The sequence below is a fragment of the Nyctereutes procyonoides genome, unplaced genomic scaffold (genome assembly GCF_905146905.1).
Source record: "Nyctereutes procyonoides isolate TBG_1078 unplaced genomic scaffold, NYPRO_anot_genome, whole genome shotgun sequence".
Classification (NCBI taxonomy): Eukaryota; Metazoa; Chordata; class Mammalia; order Carnivora; family Canidae; genus Nyctereutes; species Nyctereutes procyonoides.
The window spans coordinates 65,869,555-65,892,064 of NW_026575046.1; the positions used below are offsets into that span (position 1 = coordinate 65,869,555).

The window sequence follows — 22,510 nt, forward strand, 5'->3', positions numbered from 1 at the left end:
GAAGTACTTGAAGGAGAAGGAGAAGCTTCTCCTGCTGGGATGCATCCGCAGACCACGGGCTATCAGCCTTAGAAGGAACCTGTCCCATCCCCCAGTTTAACAGCTAGTGGGACCAAAGCCAGCAGGGGCAGTGATAAGCCCAGTCTCACCCAGCCAGTCCCAGGCACAGCCAGGACTAAATCCCAGATGTCTTGACCTACAGGACCTCCACTGCTCACCTTGGCAAGAGTCAGCTGGAAAGCCACCTCCTCCAGGAGGGCTGCTGAGATTTCTCCGATCACTCTGGCCACCCCTTAGCACTGACACCTCACAGGGTCTCCAGAGCCCCGCCTCTTTCCCTGGCTTGCATTCTTACCCCATTCACTTCCACGGGGCCTCTGTCACACATCACGCTTCTCAAGGGCAGGGCCCTGGTGTCGCCAGGGTGACCTCCAGGCCAGCAGGAGAGCCCAGGCTCAGTTCCGGACCAGGAGCCAGCAGGCCCTTTGCTGGTACCTCAGCTGGGGCCTGAGCCAGACAGCTAAGTTCTAGCTCAGGTGACCACACCAGGCCGGGGCTGGTCGGTGCCAAGCCACCTCAGGTCAGGAGTGGCCAGGCCCACATCCAGCTGACACCACACCCCACCCGCCACCAAGCAGCCCTAAGTAGGGCATCAAGTATCAAGTCAAGGAGGTGAGCCGGGGATGTTTACAGGCGAGCAAGTAAACCACACAGGCTGCCCTCCAAGAACTGTGTGTCCTTGTGGCTGGCCCCTCTCAGCCCACCCTCTGAGGAGAGTCATCAGATGTCATCAGATGTCATCAGATGGGCAGCAGGCAGGCCACTTTATCCTGCCTGTCCCCTGTTGTTGTTAGATAAGGGGGACTGGGACCCAGAGAGGTTAAGTGATGTGCCCACATGGACCCAGCAATCTGGAAGCAGAGCAGGGGCCAGACCCCGGGGTCTCCTGTGGCCAGCTTCAGCTTCTGTCATTGCTCGTTCTTCCGGCCTTCCAGGTCTCTCTGCGCAGCGGGCGCCTGGCACAGCGCCAAGCCCACAGCAGACACTCAATAAATATTTGTTAAATAGATGACTGACTGGAGAGCCTCTCTCCTTGGAAGCAGAGGCCTTCGGAGAATCCCAGGGGATCCCAACAGGGCAGCATTGGAGGTCACATCTCCTGGCAAGGCAGCGAGGGGAAGGCTGGCCCCGGGCCCAGAGGCTGGGGAGGAGGGATGTGACCTCTCGTCCCCTTGCCATCGCTGCTGCCTGCTGCCCCCTGTGAGAGAAGACAACGGGCAGCCATGCCTGCCAGGATGGCAGCTGAGCAATGGGCTCGGGCTCATTAACTCTGAGCCGTGCCCTTGGCTTCCGAGCCTGGGCCCAGAGCACAGGCTGGCACGTAGAGACCCTTAATTAAATTAGGGAGACTTCCAAATGAGAGGGGGCCCGGAGCCAAGCTGCAGCCCCGGACATGCTGGCCACAGTTCAGGGCAATGTGTCCCCCTGTTTGGGACTGCGGGCTCTCCCTCCCGAGGCCCTGCCACATCAGGGCAAGGTGCGGGAGCCTCCGTGCATTCCCACCCTCACATTTGTCCTCCCTTCCCTCCGTCTGGCACCAGCATAAGACCATTGGCTCACAGCTGAGTAAGGAAGGCCAGGAACAAGAAGGTGAGGGGTGGGGGGCATGAGGCAAGGTCTCTTCATCTTGGAGGGAATCTGAGGCTGCCCTGGGAGTCAGAAGGCTCAAAGTCAAAGCCGTGTGACCTTGGGCAAGTCACTGTCCCACACTGCGCCTCAGTTTCTTTATCTATAAACTGAACAGGTATTTTCTAAAGATTCTTCCCCTTCCCTGATCCAGTGACATATAACGTAAAGGGGCTGGAACTCCAATGCCTTGGTGCTGACCTGCCTCTCCCCAGGGGAATCCGTTCCCATCATTCCCAGGCCAAGGCTTTATTGCTGCCATTCAACCCAGAGCCCTGAGGGCAGGCCCGAGGGACACCCAGTAGAAGCTCTTTACCCACCACCTTCAAGGTCTTTGAATTGCTGACTGCCAGCCCAGAAGACTGCCATCAGTCACTGGGAGAGGACAGTAAGGGATGAGAACCCTAGTACCACTGGGAGCTGGCAGCCAGCTTATTAATGAACCGTTTGTAATGCAATAATTTGTACTTCTCAATTACCAGCAATGGCTTGGTTTTACATGCCTGCACTCATGCAAACACACTCAGAGTACACAGACGACCCAAAGGAGCAGAGGGCCAGGGAGACAGGCGGGCGAGCATAAGGCTAGGGAAAGAAAGTGCCTTCCTGGAGCCACCACCTGCTTCCTGGGTTCTTGGGGGGACCCGTTCTGGACACGGCTGGAAAGCCGGGGGTCAGGCCTTCTAACCCACGTGCCCGTGGCCCACACTGGCTATGAACGGAAGCAAAGAGGCCATGACACCTGCCCCTTCTACCTCCTGTCCAGTCCTGTCTGCAGCTAGAATTGTGGGGCTCATCCCAGGCAGGCCTTCTATCAGGCCTGAGGCTGCCTCCAACCCACCGTCCTTGCCCATCCGGTAGGCCCTCACCCTCCGAGCTGTCGGCAAGGTCACCAACCTGCCCAGGGCTGGTGCTTGGGCTGTGGCGTGGGCAGGGGAAGCAGAGCTGGAGCGGCCCTGTACCCAGCTTCAGCCCCTGCCCAGATGGCCCACCCTCCACATCCCTTAAGTGTGACCCTGGGGGCTCCTACCTCAGGGATGCGGACGCTGTAGGGTTGATTGTGAAACGTGGGTGCGTTGTCATTCACGTCCCCGACCTGTATGTTCACCTTCCGCGTGATCACCTGGCAAGAGAAGGGTGGGGATTTAACATTGGCATTGGCCTCCAGCCTCTTTCTGCCCCAGGGCCCAGGACCCTGCCTCCCAGGGCAGCAGGGGCCTCAGGAGACACTCACCCCCTGGTGGTCACTAACAGAGAACTCCACTGTGAACTCAGACTTGGTCTGAAAGAGAGAAGGGAGGGAGGGAGAAGGCAGGGTTAGAGAGAGGTGCTCCCACGTTCTGAGTCCTGGGCCCTGAGCCCTAATCTGGGCTGGACTTCTAAATGGCTGTGTGATCTTGAACAAGTCCCTAGACACCTCTGAGGCCATTTCTTCAAATGTAAGGAGAAAATAAAGGTTGGGGTTTTCAAACTCATACCTTAATTTGCTACGTGCTGCCACATCACCAGAATTGGTGTCTCTGGAAAATGTCCTTCAGGGGAGCACTGTTCATGGGGGTAGACTTGTATATACCACAGAGCCACCATTCTATGGGGCATGAACCCAGGGCCATGGTCCTTCTTGCCCGTCCAGTGTTGTCCCTTGTTTGGAGACATCCCAACCACCCCATTCCAACCCCAAGTCCAGATGCGAGCATTGATGGACTGAGGGACACCATTTAGGCAGCATGATGCTACTTTGGGGTCAGAATGGGGCCTCAGAGGAAGGCCCCTAAAAGATGATGAGCCAGCCTCCCTCAGGGTCTGCCCGCCAGGAAAGAACTGGGACAGGGGCATGGCCGGGTCATATACCTCTCTGTCCAGCGGCTGCCGCAGCCACACCACACCTGTGTCGGGCTCCACGGCAAAGAAGCGGGAAGCCTCCTCCCCAGACACGCCGAACACCAGGGGGTCATTGTCCATGTCTCGGGCCAGCAACTGGGTCACAGAGGAACCTGGAATAGCCACAGGAGAGATCAGAGAGTGACAGTAGGAGTGGGTCCCTTCCATGGCACCTGGCTCGGGAGTCCCAACCCACACACTGCCGGCAGGTCACTGACCCAGGCTCTTTGCCCCCACCCTGACCACGTGTCACAGTGTGTTACATGCCTGTCACAGAGAATCATGGCTCATCGTATTTTTATGTGGGTAATGAAGAGCTGTGGCCTTTGCCTATCCCCTTTTTTCTTGATTTTATTTTTATTTTTAAAAGATTTTATTTATTTATTCATGAGAGATACAGAGAGAGAGAGAGAGGCAGAGACACAGGCAGAGGGAGAAGCAGGCTCCTCGCAGGGAGCCTGATCTGGGACTGGATCCCTGGATCCCAGGATCATACCCTGAGCCAAAGGCAGACACTCAACCACTGAGACACCTAGGCGTCCCCCACTTTTTCCTGATTTTAAATTTGGAGATTCCCTGCTCCTAGTGGCTCTGATGAGGGCAGGCCCCTTCAGTTCTTCTGCTCCAGGATGGGGACATCCCTCTCAGCCTTAGCCAATCAGAGCATTCCATCTCCCTGGTCACAATGACTAGCTCGGGGATGAGCATGTGACCCAAACGAGCCAGTCAAAGCCGACCCTGGGACTTGTGCTGGAATGACCGGGAAAGAGAAGCCCTCTTCCACTGGCCTTGCTACCTTGGCCCCGCTGGCAGCCATCTCTGGCACCACACAGGAAGAATTTGCCTGAGAATGAGGCCAACAGGAGGAAAATAGAGCCAAATGGTGCACAGAGAGACTCCTGAAGGTTTGAGGGTGTGCAGCCAGCGGTGCCTGATTTTAGCTCCAACCTCCGGGCTTCTCAGCTACAGGAGCTAATATGTCTGCCTCTTTTTTTTTTTTTTGGCCTGAGTCAGTCAGTTGAGTTGGATTTCTGCCTTTTGCAAATGGAAGCATTCATTCTAATTCACAAAAAATTACAATACTTGACATTTGCCCAACAGTGGCAAGGGGCTGGCCTTGTGCTGAGTGCAGGAGTACACAGAGGTTATAGGAAGATGTGGCCCAGCCTCCAGGAGATGGAGGCCAGGACTGGGTGCAAGGTATAGTTTCTGTTCACAAGAAGAGGACTGAGGTGTTCTTGTTCCCCAGGAAACACAGCCCTGGTCAGAGGCGCCCCCAGGATGCCTGGCCTACAGTCCTGCCTAGGAAGCCCTAGCATATATAGGGCATCTTCCCCGGGGGATCACATCCCTCCCTAAGTAGCGTTCAGGCAGGGTAACCAACCCCCTGGTTTATCTGGGACTGAGGAATGACACATACTAAAACCAGGAGATCCCAGACAACTGGACAGGCTGGCCACCTTAGCTTCAGGAGGTCCTCGAACCTCTGGAAATCGTGCAAAATGTCATGAACGTACAGTATCACTTTCTGCAGAGAGGGGCTATAGTCTTTGTCAGATTCTCAAAGGGGTGGTTAGATTAGATTCATGGCCTTGGGCAAGTCACTTCTTTTAAAGCCTCAGTTTACCCCATAAGATGGAACAGACACTCTTTCTTCCCCAAATATAGCTTGTGTTTACTCAATAGCTCTGATGATCAAGCTAAGTAAGATAGGATTCCAAACTCTGGGACTGTTCTCTAGAAAAGAACACTACTGAGCTTTTCTAAGTGATACAAGGATAGCGAATATTTCTGAGTGCTAGCCACACTCTAGACACTGGGCTAGGGGGTTTCTAGGTATTGTCTGATTCAATCCTGACCATTGTTCTACCCATTTAAGGCAACAAAGAGTGATTAAGTAATTAACCATGGCCACACGGTTAGGTTAGTAAAAGGCAGAGCTGGAATTCAGATCCCAGGCATTCTGGGTCTACAGCCCTTGTTGGTTTCCACAACCTTACACATTTCAATACTTGGTAAGTGAACTCAAGATTCAGGACTTCTAGGGACATGACCCTATCAGACCCTAACAAGAAGCCTAACACTTAGAAAAGAAAGATTCTGGGCAAAGACTGAGCTCTGAGGATATGCCAGACAGTGCTAGCTAGGCTCATTCACCCGGATTCTCTCATTAAGTCCTCCCGGCAACTCAGTTGGTGGCCATTCTTCTACCCATTTTACAGATTAGGAAGTTGAGGATCAGAGAGGCAATGCATCCTTTCCAAGGTCACACAGCAGAACAGGATATAGAAGCACCTAAGGTGATGAGAGGAGGTGAAAAGCAGGAGGAAGAGAAGAAAAATCATGAAACAGAGTCGGAACCACCTCGGAGATCCTCTGGGGAGTACAACCTTCCCATTTTTAAAGATGGAGAAGCTGAAGGCACCTCACTAGTTGCCCAAAGTGCAATGGTGGGGGACAGAGTCGGCAGCTAGAACCCACATTACTGGACTCCCAGTGCAGGGCTCCTTCTGGATGAGGAAGGAGGAGGAGGTATGTGAAGTCATAGGTCAACCAAGCACATCTGCTCAAAGCATGATGTCGTTCAATGGCAAGCAATTGTTCTATATGAAAATAAATGGGAATATTCTGGAGCACAAAGTAACTATTTTTGAAGACCAAACCTAAAGCCGTAAAAGAATTTCCAGTCTCCCCCTGACTTCCAGGGATATGCATTTTGTTTCCCTTATGCTCAGATTTGCTTTAGCGGCCAAGTTTGAGGAGCGCTGAGCTCCTTCCTAATGCCTTGGGGAGATTCCATATGAGAAAACCTGAGGCCCAGAGCAGTCCTGCCTGCCCACAGTCAACAACCAGTCCATGGTGGCCCCCTGGAGTGGACGCTTCACCTGCCAACCACCGTCAGGGCCCAGCCTCTCCGCTGGCTGATGGGATTCTGGAAAAGACCACACTGGCCCTCCAGCCAAGGTCACACGACTCGGCCCAATATCCTAAATGGGTTTCTTAGGCCCGATGTTCAGGCCCTTCCAAGAAGGGGGGCACTGGGCAGGACATGGATGGGGCCCATCAGCTGCTGTCACCCACCCTATAATTTCCTGGACTTTTATCCATTTTCCCCTCAATTATGTGCTGCTCAAAATGGTCCTTTTCGGCTTCCTCACGGGCTCTTGCCTACTTACGCCTTCTTTGTGTCCCAGGTAATTGCTAGTGACCTTTTCTAAGTGTACTAATTAAAGGTGCCGATTTAATATTATATTTAAGACAAGACGCCCCGCAATTTTCCAGCTGGGCACAAACTCCCCCGCCCAGGGCTGTTCTGCTACTTTGCAGAAGCTGGGCCTCACTTGGCTTCCCCTTGGACACAGGGCTCATTTCTCTACCAGGAAGGCTCCCAGAAACCTCTGTTTGCACCATTCACACAGGAACGAGGCCAATGTGTGGGGCTCAACTCCAACCTGGTGGCTCTAGGAGCCGCCACTCAGGAGAACCATCCCTGGCTGTGGGGCCCTGGGGTACACATACCGCGCTCTGTGTTTGTTTCCCATCTGAGAAACAGGTAATATGCGCTGCGACTCAGGCTGCGGAATAGTACCTGGAGTTTTGTTGTGTTTTGTTCTAAAATTGTGATGAAATATATATAACACAAAAATGCATCATTTTAACCATTTTGACATGTGCAATTCAGTCATACTAGGTACATTCACCACGTGGTACAACCCTCACCACAATCTGCTTCCAGAATATTTTCATCACCCCAAATGACACCTACGTCCACTAAGCAATCACTCCCCATTCCTCCCTGCCCCTGCCCTGGCAATCAAGAAGCCATTGTCCAACTCTATGAATTTGCCTGTTCTGGACATTTCATATAAATAAAATTATATGAGGGGTAGTCTTTGTGTCTGGCTTCTTTCACTCAGAATAAAGTCTTCGAAGTTCATCCATGTCGTAACATGTATTAGTATGTAATCCCTTCCTACAGCTGAGTAACACTCCATTGTATGGAGAGACCACATTTGTGTATCCATTCGTCTGTTGATGGACTTTTGGGTTGTTTCCCCCTTCTGGCTATTGTGGATTGTGCTGCTATGAACATTTGGGGGCAGGAACTAGGAACGAGGGGTGGGGAATTGCTGGGTCCTGTGATAATTCTACATTCAAGCTATGAAGGAGCCACCAAATTGTTTTCCCCAGCACCTGCACCATTTATATTCCCACCAGCAGTGGAGGAGGCCCAGAGCTCTTTCAGTGGTAGGAAGGATACCCAATGATTGACCCGGGCCGGATGGTGGAGAGATGGGAGCTGGGCAGCCCTCCATTCCAGATGCTACCCTACCCATCAGGCCTCACACATCCCGCCGTCACACACATCAGCTCGATCTCCAAGTGCCAGCCCGGGTTGAGCTGGATTTCTGAGGGACACACTGGACAGGCTGGAAGTGCCAGGGGATTAAGAACCCCCGCAAAAGTGCTCAAAGAATGACTCATGCAAAGTGGCTGATAAAGACTTAGCAGATTACTGCTCCAGCTCCCTCACCTCTTGGGGTGGCTGATGCAGAGGCGTGTTGTACGTTGGCTCTTGGGGATCCCTGCTGGGACTCACCCCCAGCAGCCCATGGGGAGGACGTGGTTGGTCATGCACCTTCTCCTCCCTGCCTCACCTCCTCATTCCTCACCTGCATTTCCTGGGACCCCCTTTCCAACAAATGATTTGCACTCGAACCCCCATCACAAGGCCTGCTTTGGGGGGAACCCACGGAAGATACACCCTAAAATTGTGGCATCAGAATCACCCAGGAAGTAACAGTATAGATTCGCAGGCCCTGCTGACTCAGCTGGCCCTGGGGTTGGGGGAGCCCAGAGTGTGAACTTTTATGCGGCAGCCCCACTCTCCCTACAAGAGACCCTATTGCACAGCCAGGTTGGGAAGTCCTGTGACTAGTTTATAGCAGGGTGATCTTCAAATATTTAACAATGGGCATAGTACAGGCATCAACCAATCAGAAAGGATGCTGGCCATAAACAACCGGACCGGTGAGTACTGCCTGTAAGTCAGCCTGGTTTATGGCTCACATTTTAGATGCAGAGAGAAGCTCCTCTGGTCCCAGGATGATTTAAAGGCTCAGTCTTAGGGATCTTGGCTCAATCAGTGCTGCAGGAGGACTCTCTGTTCTTGGTCTCCCCCCTGCCCTCATGAGGAAGGACAGCTCAGCAAGGCTAGCACCCTCCACTCTGTGCCAGCTCAACCAAAACAGGGGCCCAGACTCTCCTCGTGGGTAGAAAGTAGAACTGGAAAGAGTGCAAGGCACCATACATCCATGTCCATAGCAGCCTCATTCACAACAGCCAAAAAGTGGAAGCAACTCATATCGATGGAAGAATGAGTGAACAAAATGCCATCCATACATATAACGGGATATTATCCAGCCTTAAAAAAGGTGTGGAACTCCGACACATGCTGCAACATGATGAACCCTGAGGACACTGTGCTGAGTGAAACATGCCAGTCACAAACGGACAAACACCGTATGACTCCCCTTATGTGAGATACCGGGTGAGTCAAATTCACAGAGACCAAAAGGAGAGGGGTGGGTGCTAGGGGCTGGGGAGGAGGGAGGAATGGGAAGTTATTGTTTAATGGGTATAAAGTTTCAGATTGGCAAGGGGGAAAGAGTTCTGGAGATCTGTTGCATGACAACATGAGTGCACTGAACACTCTCCTGAACTATACATTAAAAAAATGATCAAGTTGGTAAACTTTTGTTATGTGTATTTTAACACAATTAAAGAATTTTAAACCTGGGACACCTGTGTGGCTCAGCAGTTGAGTACCTGCCTTCGGCTCAGGGCATGATCCTGGGTGCAGGGATCGAGTCCCACATCGAGCTCCCTGCATGGAGCCTGCTTCTCCCTCTGCCTATGTCTCTGCCTCTCTCTCTGTGTCTCTCATGAGAAATAAATAAATCAATCAATCAACCAATCAATCAATCAAACCCAAACTTAAATCAGATTCTGTCCAAGGCCCTGGCTATCTGGTCTGAGACAGCACCTGTCACGGCAGCTCACACAGTCTCCTGGGCTCACCCCTCCCAGACCTGGACCTTCTTTCTGCTTCTCAACAGTCTGTGGCTGCCCCAGGGTCTCAGCCCTGGTTGTGCCTTCTGCTGGGAATGTCCCTACCCTGCCAGCTTCCTCACTCTTCACCTCTCAGCCCAAGAGTTACCTTCTCAGAGAGGCCTCCCCAATACTTGATCATACAGAGACAGTCTATCTAAAGAGATGCCCCATCACCCCATGTCTCTGCATCCCTTCCCCTGAGCTGTGACTGTCTCCTGACTTACAGACTGCCTGCCATGCAAGCACCCCCATGTCAGCTCCATGGGGACCACAGCCTGGCCTGTCATGTTCCCTGCTGAACCCCTAAACCTAACACAGGGGCCAGCATCCCAGGGGTGCTTGATGAAGAGCTGCTGGGCAAACAAATGAGTCCCACAGACTATCTAGAGGCGCTAGGTGATACCAGATTCCAAAGTCTTGTAGATCTGTGAGCTACAATGAGGGCAGAGAGTATAGCCAGGTAGTTCCTAATTATGTATACTAATGGACAGGAAAAAGCATGGCTAATCAAAACCTAATAATGCCCAAACCAGTAGTGCTTGCTTTTGGGTGCAGGCAGAATCATAGTTGGGGACTGGATGGGGGTCTACTCTCTCAGGAACTAGCCCTGTACCCCATTGTTGGGCAATGTATCCCAACCTTGGGCAATGAACCCTATCCTATGGCCCTATACCTGGAGTAATATCCTCCATCCTGGGGTATTACACCCTATCCTGAGGGCCATCTACCCCACCCCAAGCCACGGACTCTATCCTGGGAACCATCTACCCCATCCCAGGTCACAGACCCTATCCTGGGGGCCATCTACCCCATCCCAGGCCATGGACCCTATCCTGGGGGCCATCTACCCCATCCTGTGCCATGGATCCTGTCCCAAGGGCTATGTACCACCCTCGAGGCCAGGTACCCCATCCGGAGCAGCATATCCCATTCTGGGTGCCATATACCCCATCTTGGGGCAGCATACCCCATCCTGCAGTCCAGGGGCCCTGGTTGAGGTGGGGGATCCACTCAGTAGGCTACAAATGCCCTTGAGAGGCACAGGGCTGGTGACACATCTCTGTGGCCTCAGTCCCTCAGCAGCAGGCCCCGACCGTCTTCTAGGCAAAGGGCGAACAATCACAGCTTTCCCTGCAACCCTGCTGGGCTCACACTGATCGCCGAGATGACTGCTATTACTATTATTGTTGTTATTTGAGCGGAGGGGTGAGGGCTGGGATTGGCATGTCACACACCCCCGGAGAGCTGGGAGTTTTGGCCGAGAGACGAGGGGTGGGCTGGGAACTCAGGCAGGACAGTGGCAGCTGCAAGGCTTTTTATTTATTCTGGATGGGGGAAGGTGAAAGCTGTCTGCTCCCCCCCAAACACACAGAGGGAGCTGCAGAGGGGCCGAGAACACACTGTGCTTCCTCCTGGCAGCAGCGTCTTCCTACAGCCAACCTCTGACTGCAATCCTCCCGCTCAGCCGCCTCCCCTCATGCCCACAGGACTCAACCCTGCAATACCCCTCCCAACCTGCACCTCCCCCCGCACCCTCGGGGCGGGGGGGGGGGGTCCCATTCCCACAGGGTCCCTAGGCCCAGCCCACCAGCTTCCCGCCCTCAAGCATGCCCTGGCTCTGCACATTCCCACGCGTGTGCTCCTGTGGCTTCTCCTCCCACGCCTCCCCCCCCCCCCCGCCCCAGCCGCCTATAAGGGCATGCCTCAAATGCCACCCTGGTCACAAAGTTGTCTCCCCTCTGAGCAGCCTGAGCCACTGTTTGCACCTCCGGGCAGCACAGAGAGGCCATCGGCCCTTGAAGACAGAGGCTGATGTCCTGGGACACGTTTTCAAACCTCCTCCCACCCCGCGTGAGGAACTGTGGCTCCCCTCCGGGGCCCAGGGGCTAGCCAGTGCCTTCCCTCGCAGACACCACGCTAATCAATCACAGCTCCCTCCTCTGCTGAGTCTACATCCAACTTCAGAATCCTTCGCACCACTGGGGCCAGCCGCAGCCCCTGCTGGCCAACCTTAGAAGGGATGTGAGAGCAAGCCTATAAGGACTGGACATCAGCCCTGACCTATGTCCCTTCCCATCCAGGGGCCAAGGATCTCAGGGCAGTTGGAAGGGGAGGAACCAGACTGGGAGCCTACGGGGGAACTCAAAAGCAAGGGCTAGTCACGGCTGAAGGAGAACCTCACAGACAAAGCCCCGCATCGTGCAGAGGGAGAAGCAGGGGTCCTGGTTGGGAGGTGACGGCTTGGGACATGGGGGTCGTGGAGTGCATGGACAGTGGCTGCATCAAGGAGCAGCAGAAGGAGGCCTCGGGCTCCGGGTTACAGGTCCTGGGTTATGACGGGGTCTTTCTGACAGTAACCACTGCCCGGTCCCCACCGCCACAGAGCCTGCCCCACAAGCCCCATGCCCACCGTTCTCCTCCTGGTCTGGAGGGGCCTAGCTGCATTGATCTTGGTCTCTGCCAGAGCCAGGGGCTCCTGCCCTCCCCCTCTCCCCTGGGACAAGCCCCCCAGAGCCCGGGCTGGCCTTGGAGCCTGCAATCTCATTTGTCTCTCCTCCGGGATCAGACAGGCCGGTTAAGTGCCTTGATTCCTACGGATAATCTCATTTGTCTTAGGTTCACCCTCCCCATTCTCCTGCCTTCAACCAGGCTCCTTCCTCCTAATCCCCCCCAGGGGGCTGAACTTGGTTTGACCTCAGAGGAGCTGATCTTTGTTGTGGGTTTTCTGGTGGTTGCCCTAGGCGGATTTATCTGCCTGGGGGAAGTCAGGGTGGAGGTGGGATGTGGACCCCTCTCTCCTGAGAGGCAGGTGGCCCTCAGCCTGCCTGCGCTGACCAAGGTCCTCACTCTCTTCAGAAAACCCTAGCTCTGGATCAAGGGAACTGTCTCTCTCTCCAGAAGCCCTGGGCCATCTGCGTGTCCTCTCTCCCCTGCAGCCCGGCCCACTCAGAGTAGATGGCAGGAACTGTCTGGGGGAAAGAAACCAGCATTCATTAAGCGTCCACTGTTTGCCTGGCACCATGCTCAGTGGTTTGCACTCATCTCACTATCACCTATTTCTCACCATGATCCCACCGAGAGGGGTTAGCATCTCCACTATGCAGACAAGAAAGGTGAGGCTCAGAGGGGTAAAGTGACCAACCCCAGGTCACAGCTAGGAGGTGGCGGAGGAGGATTTGAATTCAAGTTGGTCTGACTTAGAATTCAGGTTCCCTCTACTACCCTCTCAGCTTTTAACACAAGCCTTTTCCCCAAGCCCTAATCTGAGCAGCTAAACACTGCCTCGCCTCACCCCACAGAGACTACCCCCAGGGAGACCCCCAGACCCTCTCCATGTTTTAGGCTCCTTCACATTTTAGGCTGCCCTGGACCCCCTGGGTTTACTCGGCTGGGCTGAAGGTGAGTACTCCTGAGGCAGAGACTGTGGGACCCCCCACCACCACCCTGGCTTTCCACAGCCCTTCACAAGCCAACAAGATGGTGATTCCCTCCTGAGAGTCTGAGAAAAGGTGGCTGGCTCACCTGGGCACACAGGTGTCTGATGGCCAAGGGGATGGGCTAATTCAGCAGAGAAGGAGACGTTACACAGAGCAGGATGATATAAACCAGAGGTTTTGGTGGCAGGGAAGAGGAGGAGCTACATGTTATTACTATTTTAAAGTAATAAAGCATAAGAGGTTAGGTTGGACATTAAATATTTGAGGGACCCAGTCCAGAGTCTCAGAAGCTCAGAGCTGTTCCATTTCTGGCACAACAGAGCAAATAAGATCATCATCGCAAGGGCTGCCAGGCCCAGCAGCAGACAACAACGTGCTCTAAGCCTCTATAACCTTATGAGTCACATGGAGAGGTTAGGTTACTTGCCTAAAGTCACACAGCTAGCCCATGACAGAACTCGGATTGTTCAGTGACCTATCTGACCCCTACGATGCCATTACAGTCCTTCCTTAATTCATTCAACAAACACTCCCTGAGCACCTGCTCTGTCCTAGGCCCTGCTTTAGGCCCTGACGATACAACAACGAACAAAACGGAAGTCCTTGCGCATGTGGAGCTGACATTCCAGTGGGCACACCTACATCCCCATTATGCCACATGCTTTTCCTGGCTGCTCTCAGGCATTCTGGGGAAGCATGAGCCTGTGCGGGGCCAGTCCCCAGGTCATGGTTCCATGAGCATTGTACAGGGAAGGGTCTTGAGGCTGCATGGGATCAGCAGGAAAAAACAACATGATCCATTAGACACCTGCTGTGAGCAGGGGACAGGGGACAGGGGACAGGGGTAGCCATACAAGTGCCAAACTCACACTCTTGATGAGGCTGACAGACTCATTTTACAAAGGAGAAGGCAGGGCTGGGCAGCTCCGTGATGAGTTCACGGGTGCCCAGAGAACAGCTGTAGTAGGCAGAGCTGAGACTTGGATCAGCCTTGGGCTCCCGGTACTCCTTCCAGCACATCACATTGAAGTCCCATCTTGTTAAAATACCTTTAAGATCACAGTCCCGTTTGCCACATCACATACAAGGCATTGTGGAAGAGAGGAGAGCGCACACACCCTGGCCCCGGCTGGCAAGGCTCCCCAAACTGGTGGAGACACCCAGGGAACCAGGCTGACTTGTCCCAGGTGGTCTAGATACCCTTTTCTTCACAGGAATGGCAGCCTGAACAAGAAATAACCATGAATCAAGAGGCTCCAGAATGCTGTTTGACCTTCCTAAGTCCTTGCTGCAGCTCCCAGGCCCAGGGGGGCTGAAGTCCTGTCACAGGGGCCCTGAGAGCCGAGTAGTAGTTACCAGATTTAATAACAGTGATAATAGTGGGGTGGGAATTTTTTTCCCTTCTCCTGAAACTTTTCAATTCATTGAACTGTTCAATTAACTTTACAAAAGGAAATGTGGAAAAATGTCGCAAATTGAACTTGACATTATCATTAAAATAAACAGAGCACTGCAGGCCTTTAAAGGCTCACAAAGAGATTATCCAAACACTTGCAGGCACGTGCTGACTCCTTCCAGCTCACAGGGACCCTAGCCCTCCCTCCTGCCTAAGCTTGTGCCCTGCTCAACAGTCACATTCACATTCCCCCAGCTCTCAATGAGGCCCTGCTAATATTACCCGTCATCACCACCACCCCCACTGTGAATGTGAAGGACAGAGGCCAGGCTCTGCTAACCAGCTGGCATCCCCAGCGAGTCCTTTTCTTCTCTGGCCAAAGATGGAATATTTTAGTCCAGTGTGTCTCAGGCCTGGCTGCACATCAGATTCCAGGTCCTAGTCATCTAAAATTCTTTTCAAAGCGAATTTGGACTTTAAGGTCCGACTTCAGAATCCCAATCCCTCCTGTGCCCCCATCCCTTAGCCAGAGCCTAAGGCCCAGGGGCTGCTTCTCTTCACCTTTGGGTAGCAGGAAAGAATACTACTAAGAAAGGTGTCACCGGGAAGCAGGTGAGAAAGACACCCTTCCCCTCACCCCTGCTCTCTCCACTTCCCACTGTGCAGGAGGCCAGAAAAGTCCCTCCAGAAATCACTTCCTCTTTGAGGAGACTCATAATTACCCACAATGATCACAGCACCATTCATTTTGCCCTAAAATTAATACATCACGTTGAGAATGATATCGTACTAATTTATCACAAGATTTATGAAACTTGCACTTTTTCTAATGAGATTTATGCAAATGCCGCTCTTGACACTGTTTGTGTTTTAAAAAGTTTTGACAGGGAAGTGGGGGTCCAGCCCAGCTGGCAGAGGCCCTGCCCCCACTCAGAGCCTGAGGAGAGTGGCCCCATAGTGATTCCTGCCCTTGGAGGGCCCCACGGGAGCAAACCCCTTGGCCTTTCCACTGGGCTCATCCCTCAGTCCCATTTCTCTCCAGATACACCCTTACTCATCTGGAGCCAGCCCTCCCAGCAGGTGTACCTGCTGCCTTGGGAGGAGGGGCCACTACAGGTGGTGAGCAAGGGTCCTCTCACCCAATCAGAGGCCTTCCAGGCCCTCAGTCTCTGAGATCACAGGTGACAGCATCCCACTAGCCAGGGCACGAGACAAGAGACACACACAGGAAGCAAAATGTAAGATGGCACTCACTCGCAGGTGCTGGCCCCATACTTGTATGTGTCTCAGAGTGTCCCCTAAAATGTTGTGGCATGGGGGCCTCACCTGCCTCACCCTAATACCTTCCTTGCTGCTAGCTACCATTTACTGAACACCAACTGTATGACAGGTACTTTGTTAAGCACTTCACACATACAATCTCATTTGTTATTTACCACAAACTCGTGAAAAAAGTATTTCCCACACTTAAATGAGGAGACTGAGTCTCAAAGAAATTTAGTAATTTGGCCAAGATCACACAGCTAGGAAGAGGTGGAGTCAGACTTCAAATCCAGGCCCATCTGACCCTGAAGACATTTTTCTCCAGTACTGACCCCAAACAGTCACAGGGGACTTCCCTCTTCTGGGGGTTTAGTAACACCAAATATCCAAGAGTCATATCCCACATATTCCATTATCCAGAACACAGATGAAAACCAGGAAATTAGCCCCAAAGGTCTTTGCGCAGCTAAAAGTCATAGCACGAAATCCATACACTAAATTCCAAGCCCATAATGAAAAAGAGATAAGGTCAGGTCCTCACTCTGAGCCTGTTTACTCTCACTTTACATACAATTATAATTAGATTGATTCTGATTTTTCGATTCATAGAAATGTCAAGCAGAGACATGAACAATAATAAAAAGCAATAAACAATAACTTCTGCTGTTCCCAAAAGGAAAAGATCAAAGCTCTCTGAAAAGTGATAATTTAAAATAATCTGAGTCCTTCCACTAGCTCCTGTCCACGACAATGTATCATCAGAGAGTGCTATCCATCCTGAGGTGTTGTTCAATGATGTGCCAAGAAAATGCTAAATGCTGAGTCATTCCTATGTAAGAAGGCAGGTACATATATAATAGATCTCATGAAAATTCCATGCAAGTCATTCTAATTTAAAAAAGATTTTATGCTTAAAGGAATGCTCCCCAAAGTGTATTTCACGAATCATTAATTCCCTGCGATGCTAATGGGTATTCCATGAAAATGTACTCCTTGGTCAAAGAGGTCTAGGGAATACTATCTTAAAGAAATGTAAACAAGGTTCCTTCCTGCAGGACTTCTAGAGTCTTTCTTACATTAATGTGCATTCTGAAACTCCACAGGTGGTAAAGAAGATACGCTTTCCCCAGATTTATTTGGCCAAGAAACCCTTTCTTCCAAAAGCATCTCAAAGGATATATGTGGTTCAGGAAATAATTGGAGAAACACTGGGTCAGCAATTTTTCTGGCTATCTTTATTTGAGACATATCTTTGTGGGGTGGGGGTGGATGGGTGGAGAGCTGGATAAACTGATGGATGGATATATGGATGGATGAACAGAAGGAAGGAATGATGGCTGGGTGGGTGGGTGGGTGGGTAGATGGGTGGGCAGAGAGATAGATAATTTGATGGATGGATATATGGATGGATGGACAGACAGAAGGAATAATGGCTGGATGAACAAAGAACAATCAGTAAAGGAACAACTAAATGAATAAGCTGTTTTCATCCAAGGAGCATATGCAAATCTCTGTCATGGAGGGGAACACATGGCTATAAAATCTGGGATTACTCCTCCAGATGAATTGGCCCATTTTCCTACCAGGTTATAAGTCACTGCTTCATGAGGAGGGAAATTGGGCCTCTGAGGAGGACATCAAGTGAGCTGTTTTTCACTGAAGCCAAATCCTAAGCACCCAACACCTTGAGCTAATGATAATAATAACTCTGAACATGTGTATGATGCCCAATACTTAAAGTACTTTCCTAGCCACTCATTCCAGGTCCTCTGCCACCACGCCCCCTAGACAGTGGGCTGGCCAGTGGCTATGGCTATACACTCTCTTCATGAAGGAACTACAGTTCAGTACCATTGAGTAAGAAGTCCAGAGTCATCCAGGGTGGGCTCCTGGAATTGGAGTCAGGCCCAAGTCCCACTTCTGGACCCATCAGTGTAACCTAAGCAAGTCTTGCCACCTCACTGATGTCTCAGAAGCTTATGGCAAAGATCAAGCCAGTAAACATAAGAGGAAGCTCTTCATAAATCCCAGACATCCCCAAGAGGCTTCAATTCCCCCACAGCAGCCTCCAACCAAAGCACTCCACACACTCTGTCCTAACTTGCTGCCTATCTTCTGGTCTGAATCTACCATCTGACTGTGAGCTCCCTGAGGGCAAAGATGATGACTCCTGTTGCCTGCTGTGCCCCCAAAGCTTCATGTAGTTCCCTGGAATAGGATAGGTCTTTGGTCAGTGTCTACACAGTGTCTACAACAAATGAGTGAATGAGTGAGTGGAAGAAAGGATATATGAATGAATGAATGATGAAAGACTGTGTAAACTCAATGTGATATGATTCTAAAATTTGCAGGAATGTGGTAATCCTAAAAGGATCCCATCCCCAGTCTCTAATGGGCACATTCCAAGGAGTATCCTGCTATCCCCATTTTGAGCAGCAGTTTTCCCAGTGGGCAACCTGCCTGCTGCCTGTCTAACTGGGAAGGATATTTTTTAATTAGGTCTGTTTAGTTCTTAATTAGGCAGAGGGGAAACTTGTGGAGTCCTTGCATGTCCTCTTTCAATTGGAATAAGGATTCTTCCTCCCAGTCCTCTGTGAACAGAGTTGGAAGTGCTCGGGCCCCACATCATTGAAATGGTGTACCCTAGTGGATGGGAGGTGGGAACTAGTAAGTGAGGAGTTAGGGTGGGCTGCAGAGGGGTTCCCTTGCCTTTTAGAAGGAACTGCCCAGAGACTGGCTATCTACACACCTTTTCACCCATATTTGTCATGCCATGGTTTATAGTACCCACATTCTCTGGATATTGGGAGTGTAATTCACTCTGGAAACTTGTAGGCAAGATTGTGGCCTCTTCTCTCCCCTCTCTCTCTTCTCTCTCTCCCTCTCTCTCTCTTTCTTGCTGGGTCTTCCCTCTTAAATCATTCTCTGAAATACGCTTCAAGAGGCCGAGAAAGGGAGGTGGAGGCCATGTTCTTCTTTCCCTCTAGGTCCTGCATTTCACTATAGACTGTCAGGGGCCAAGTGACCAGCGCCCAGCAGACCATTTCCTCCCCAGAGCAGGTCAGAGAGTGTGGCGAAATGCCAGTGAAAATATCCTACCTATCAGGCAAATATAGGAGGGGCTGGCTGCCTTCCCATTGCTATCTAACCAAGCCTGACACAGGACAATGGGAGACCTGTGCACAGTGAAGCAAAGAACCCCTGAATGTGGCTTCCTGGGTGGGGGGTGGTAGCCAGGACTTGCCCATGCTCCAATGGAGAAGGAGTTCCTTTGTCTTCAGTGGGAATCACAGAATGTCAGAGCTGGATGGAGCCTCGGACATCATGAAGTGCCCTCAGGTTACTTACAAGGACACAGGCCCAGGGTAGGTGAGGCTGGTCAAAGTTCCGGAGACAGTGACAGAGTCAAGAATAAAATCCTGCTCTCCTCTGTCACAAGTAAGTACATTCCTACCTTGTGTCTTCAAAAATGTATCTCTCCCTGCCCATCAACTTTTCTGTACATCCTTCCTCCCACAAATTGTACTGAATATATCAAGACAATCTCAAAAAAAAATATAATGTTTCTGGTTGCACTACAATAGGACATAGATGGTGACCCTAGTTTAAGGTTGTAAAAGAAAACCCAATTCCTCTAACAGCAACTCAGTCAAATCAACCACCACCATTATGGTTCAGTCAAATCACTTACCTAGTAAATGGGTGCTGTGGCTACTGTCAAGTTTGGAGCACCGGACTTCAACTATATGCCCCAAACTGTGCAAGTCTGTTGATTTGACTAGGGACCTTAGGTGACTGGTGTTTCCTAGGGATGTGCCATGGACAGGGTTCTGGTGAGTTAGTGGTATTGGATGGAAGGCAGTGCTGGGAGAGAAATTTAAAGGTGCCCAAATAATGGCCTCAGTCAGGACCAGCACCCCTCCTGAGTGGCTCCTGCTGGGAAAGGTGTGGGGAAGCCTCACCAACTAGCATACTCACAATAGTCACAGCAAGGCCTCATAGACAGCCACCCTGGAGGTCAGCCCTGCCTATCTGTATGCCTGTGGCAGTTGTGGACTGGCCAGAGAAGAGGGCACTCATAGCCCACATAGTAAACAACCCCGGAGCACTTGGTTCTGGTGACCACAGGACAACTTCTAAATAAGGCCATGCCTTTAAGACCAGGAGAAATAACCGATCTTCCCAGTATATAGAAACAAACACAGAAAAAGAGGTAAAATAAGGAGATAGAGGAATAAGCTCCAAACAAAAGAATAAGGTAAAGTCTCAGAAAAAGAACTAAACAAAATGGAGATAAACAATCTACTGGATAAGAGTTCAAAATAAAGGTCATGAAGTTCATTGAACCTGGGAGAAGAATGGAAAAATACAGTGAGAAGTTCACCAAAAGGTAGAAAATATAAGAAAAAACTAATCAGGGCTGAAGAATACAATAATTAAAGTGAAAAATACACTAGCAGGAATCAGTAGCAGATTAGAGAATGAAGAATAATGAATCAGTTATCCAAAAGACAGTGTAGTGGAAATCATCCAAGCTGAACAGCAAAATGAAAAAAATTAAAAAAAAAATTCAGATAGTTTAAGGGACCTCTGACAAAACATCAAGTGTATCAACAATCATATTGTAAGATTCCAAGAGGGAGAAGAGAGAAAGAAAGTAGCAGAAAACATATTTGAAAAGTTAATAGCTAAACATTTTCCTAACCTGGGGAAGGAAACATCCAAGTCCAGGAAGCACAGAGAACCCCAAACAAGATGGACCTCCCAAAGAGGTCCACACCAAGACATAGTAATTAAAATGTCAAAAATTAAAGATAAAAAGAAAGAATCTTAAAAACAGCCAAAGAAAAACAAATAGTTATGTACAGAGGAAACCCATAATATCAGCTGATTTTTTAGTAGAAACTTTTCAGGCCAGAAGAAAGTAGCATGATATACTCAAAATGCAAAAAGGAAAAAAATCTTACAACCAAAAATACCCTACCCAATTTTCAAGTTGAAGATTATTAGCTTCAAAACTAAAAGAGAGATAAAGAGTTCTTCAGACAAAAGTTAAAGGAGTTCATCACCATTAACTTGGCTTTACAAGAAACGCTAAGAAAGACTTTTTTAAGCAGAAAAGGCCATAACCAGAAGTAAGAAAATTATGAAAGAAAAAAAATCTCACTGGTAAAAGCAAACATAGAATAAATGTAGTGGATAAACCACTTAATAAGCTGGTATGAAGGCTAAAAAATATATAAAATCCATTATATTTATAATAATTATCTAAGGTATACAGAAAATAAAAATATATAAAATATGGTGTTGAAAACATGAGACATGGAGTGAAGCAAGGAGTAATAATGTAGTGCTTTTACAATGTGTTCCAAGTTAAGTAGTCAACAACTTAAAATAGACTGCTATGTATAGGGTGTTATACATGAACCTCATAGTAACTACAAGCCAAAAGCCTATAATAAATATACATGAAAAAATAAAGAAAAAGGAACCAGAACATAACATTAAAGGTCATCAAATCACAAGGGAAGAGAGCAAGGGAAAAAGAAAAAACAGAGATGAACTACAAAAACAACTATAAAACAATGAACAAAATGGCAATAAGTATGCAACTGTCAGTAATTACTTTAGATGTAAATGGACTAAATGCTCGAATCAAAAGACAGAGGGTGACTGAATAAAACAAAACAAAACAAACAAACAAAAACAAGACTCATCTCTATACTGTCTACAAGAGACTTCAAACCTAAAGACATAATACAGATTGAGAATGAAGGGATGGAAGATGAAAAGCATTCCATCCAAATGGAAATGGAAAGAAAGCTGAGGTAGCAATATTTATATCATATAAAATAAACTTTAAAACAAAGATAATAATAAGAGACAAGGGCATATGTAACGATAAAGGAATCAATCTAACAAGAAGATACAACAATTTTAAACATCTATGCAATGCACTCAACAGGGGAACACCTAAACATATAAAGCAAATATTAACAGACATAAAGGGAAAAATCAACAGCAATATAATAATGGTAGGGGACTTTAACACCCCACTTATATCAATGGATGGATAATCCAGAAAGAAAATCAATAAGGAAGGAGTGGCCTTACATGACATATTAGGTCAGATGGGCTTAGTAGATGTATGAAGAATATTCCATCCCTAAGCAGCAGAATACACATTCTTTTCAAGAGTACATGAAACATTCTTTAGCACTAATCATATATTACACCACAAAACAAGTTTTAATAAATTTAAGAAGAGGAGTGCTTGGGGCGCTCAGTTGGTTAAGTGTCTGCCTTTATCTCAGGTCATGATCCCAGTGTCCTGGGATTGAGCCCTGCATTAGTCTTCCTGTTCAGCAGGGAGTCTGTTTCTCCCTCTCCTTCTATCCATCCCCTGATGCTCATGCTCTCTCTCTCTCTCACTCACTCACAATCTCTCTCAAAAAAATAAATAAAATCTTTTAAAAAATAAACTGAAGAAGACTGAAATCATATCAGGCATCTTTTCTGACCACAATGCTATGACACCAGAAATCAATTACAAGAAAAAAAAACCTGGAAAAAAACAGAACACTTAAAGGCTAAACAACACACTACTAAACCACCAATACTTCAACAGAGAAGTCAAAGAGGAATTAAAAAAATACCTTGACACAAATGAAAATGGGAACATTACAAAATCTATGGGATACAGTAAAAGCAGTTCTAAGGCAGAAGTTCATAG

The 22,510-nt window shown here is 49.5% G+C and overlaps 1 protein-coding gene across 1 annotated transcript in view; it reads right to left on the reverse strand.

The window, feature by feature from the left end:
- LOC129509498 (cadherin-23-like) overlaps positions 1–22,510 on the reverse strand; it is a 322,243-nt gene that overhangs the window by 197,732 nt on the left and 102,001 nt on the right. Inside the window, exons 4-6 of the mRNA XM_055325089.1 lie at positions 3,538–3,680; positions 2,921–2,968; positions 2,717–2,809 (exon numbers count right to left, since the gene is read on the reverse strand). Coding sequence (XP_055181064.1) covers positions 2,717–2,809; positions 2,921–2,968; positions 3,538–3,680 — 284 coding nt within the window. The remainder of the gene's footprint in view (positions 1–2,716; positions 2,810–2,920; positions 2,969–3,537; positions 3,681–22,510) is intronic.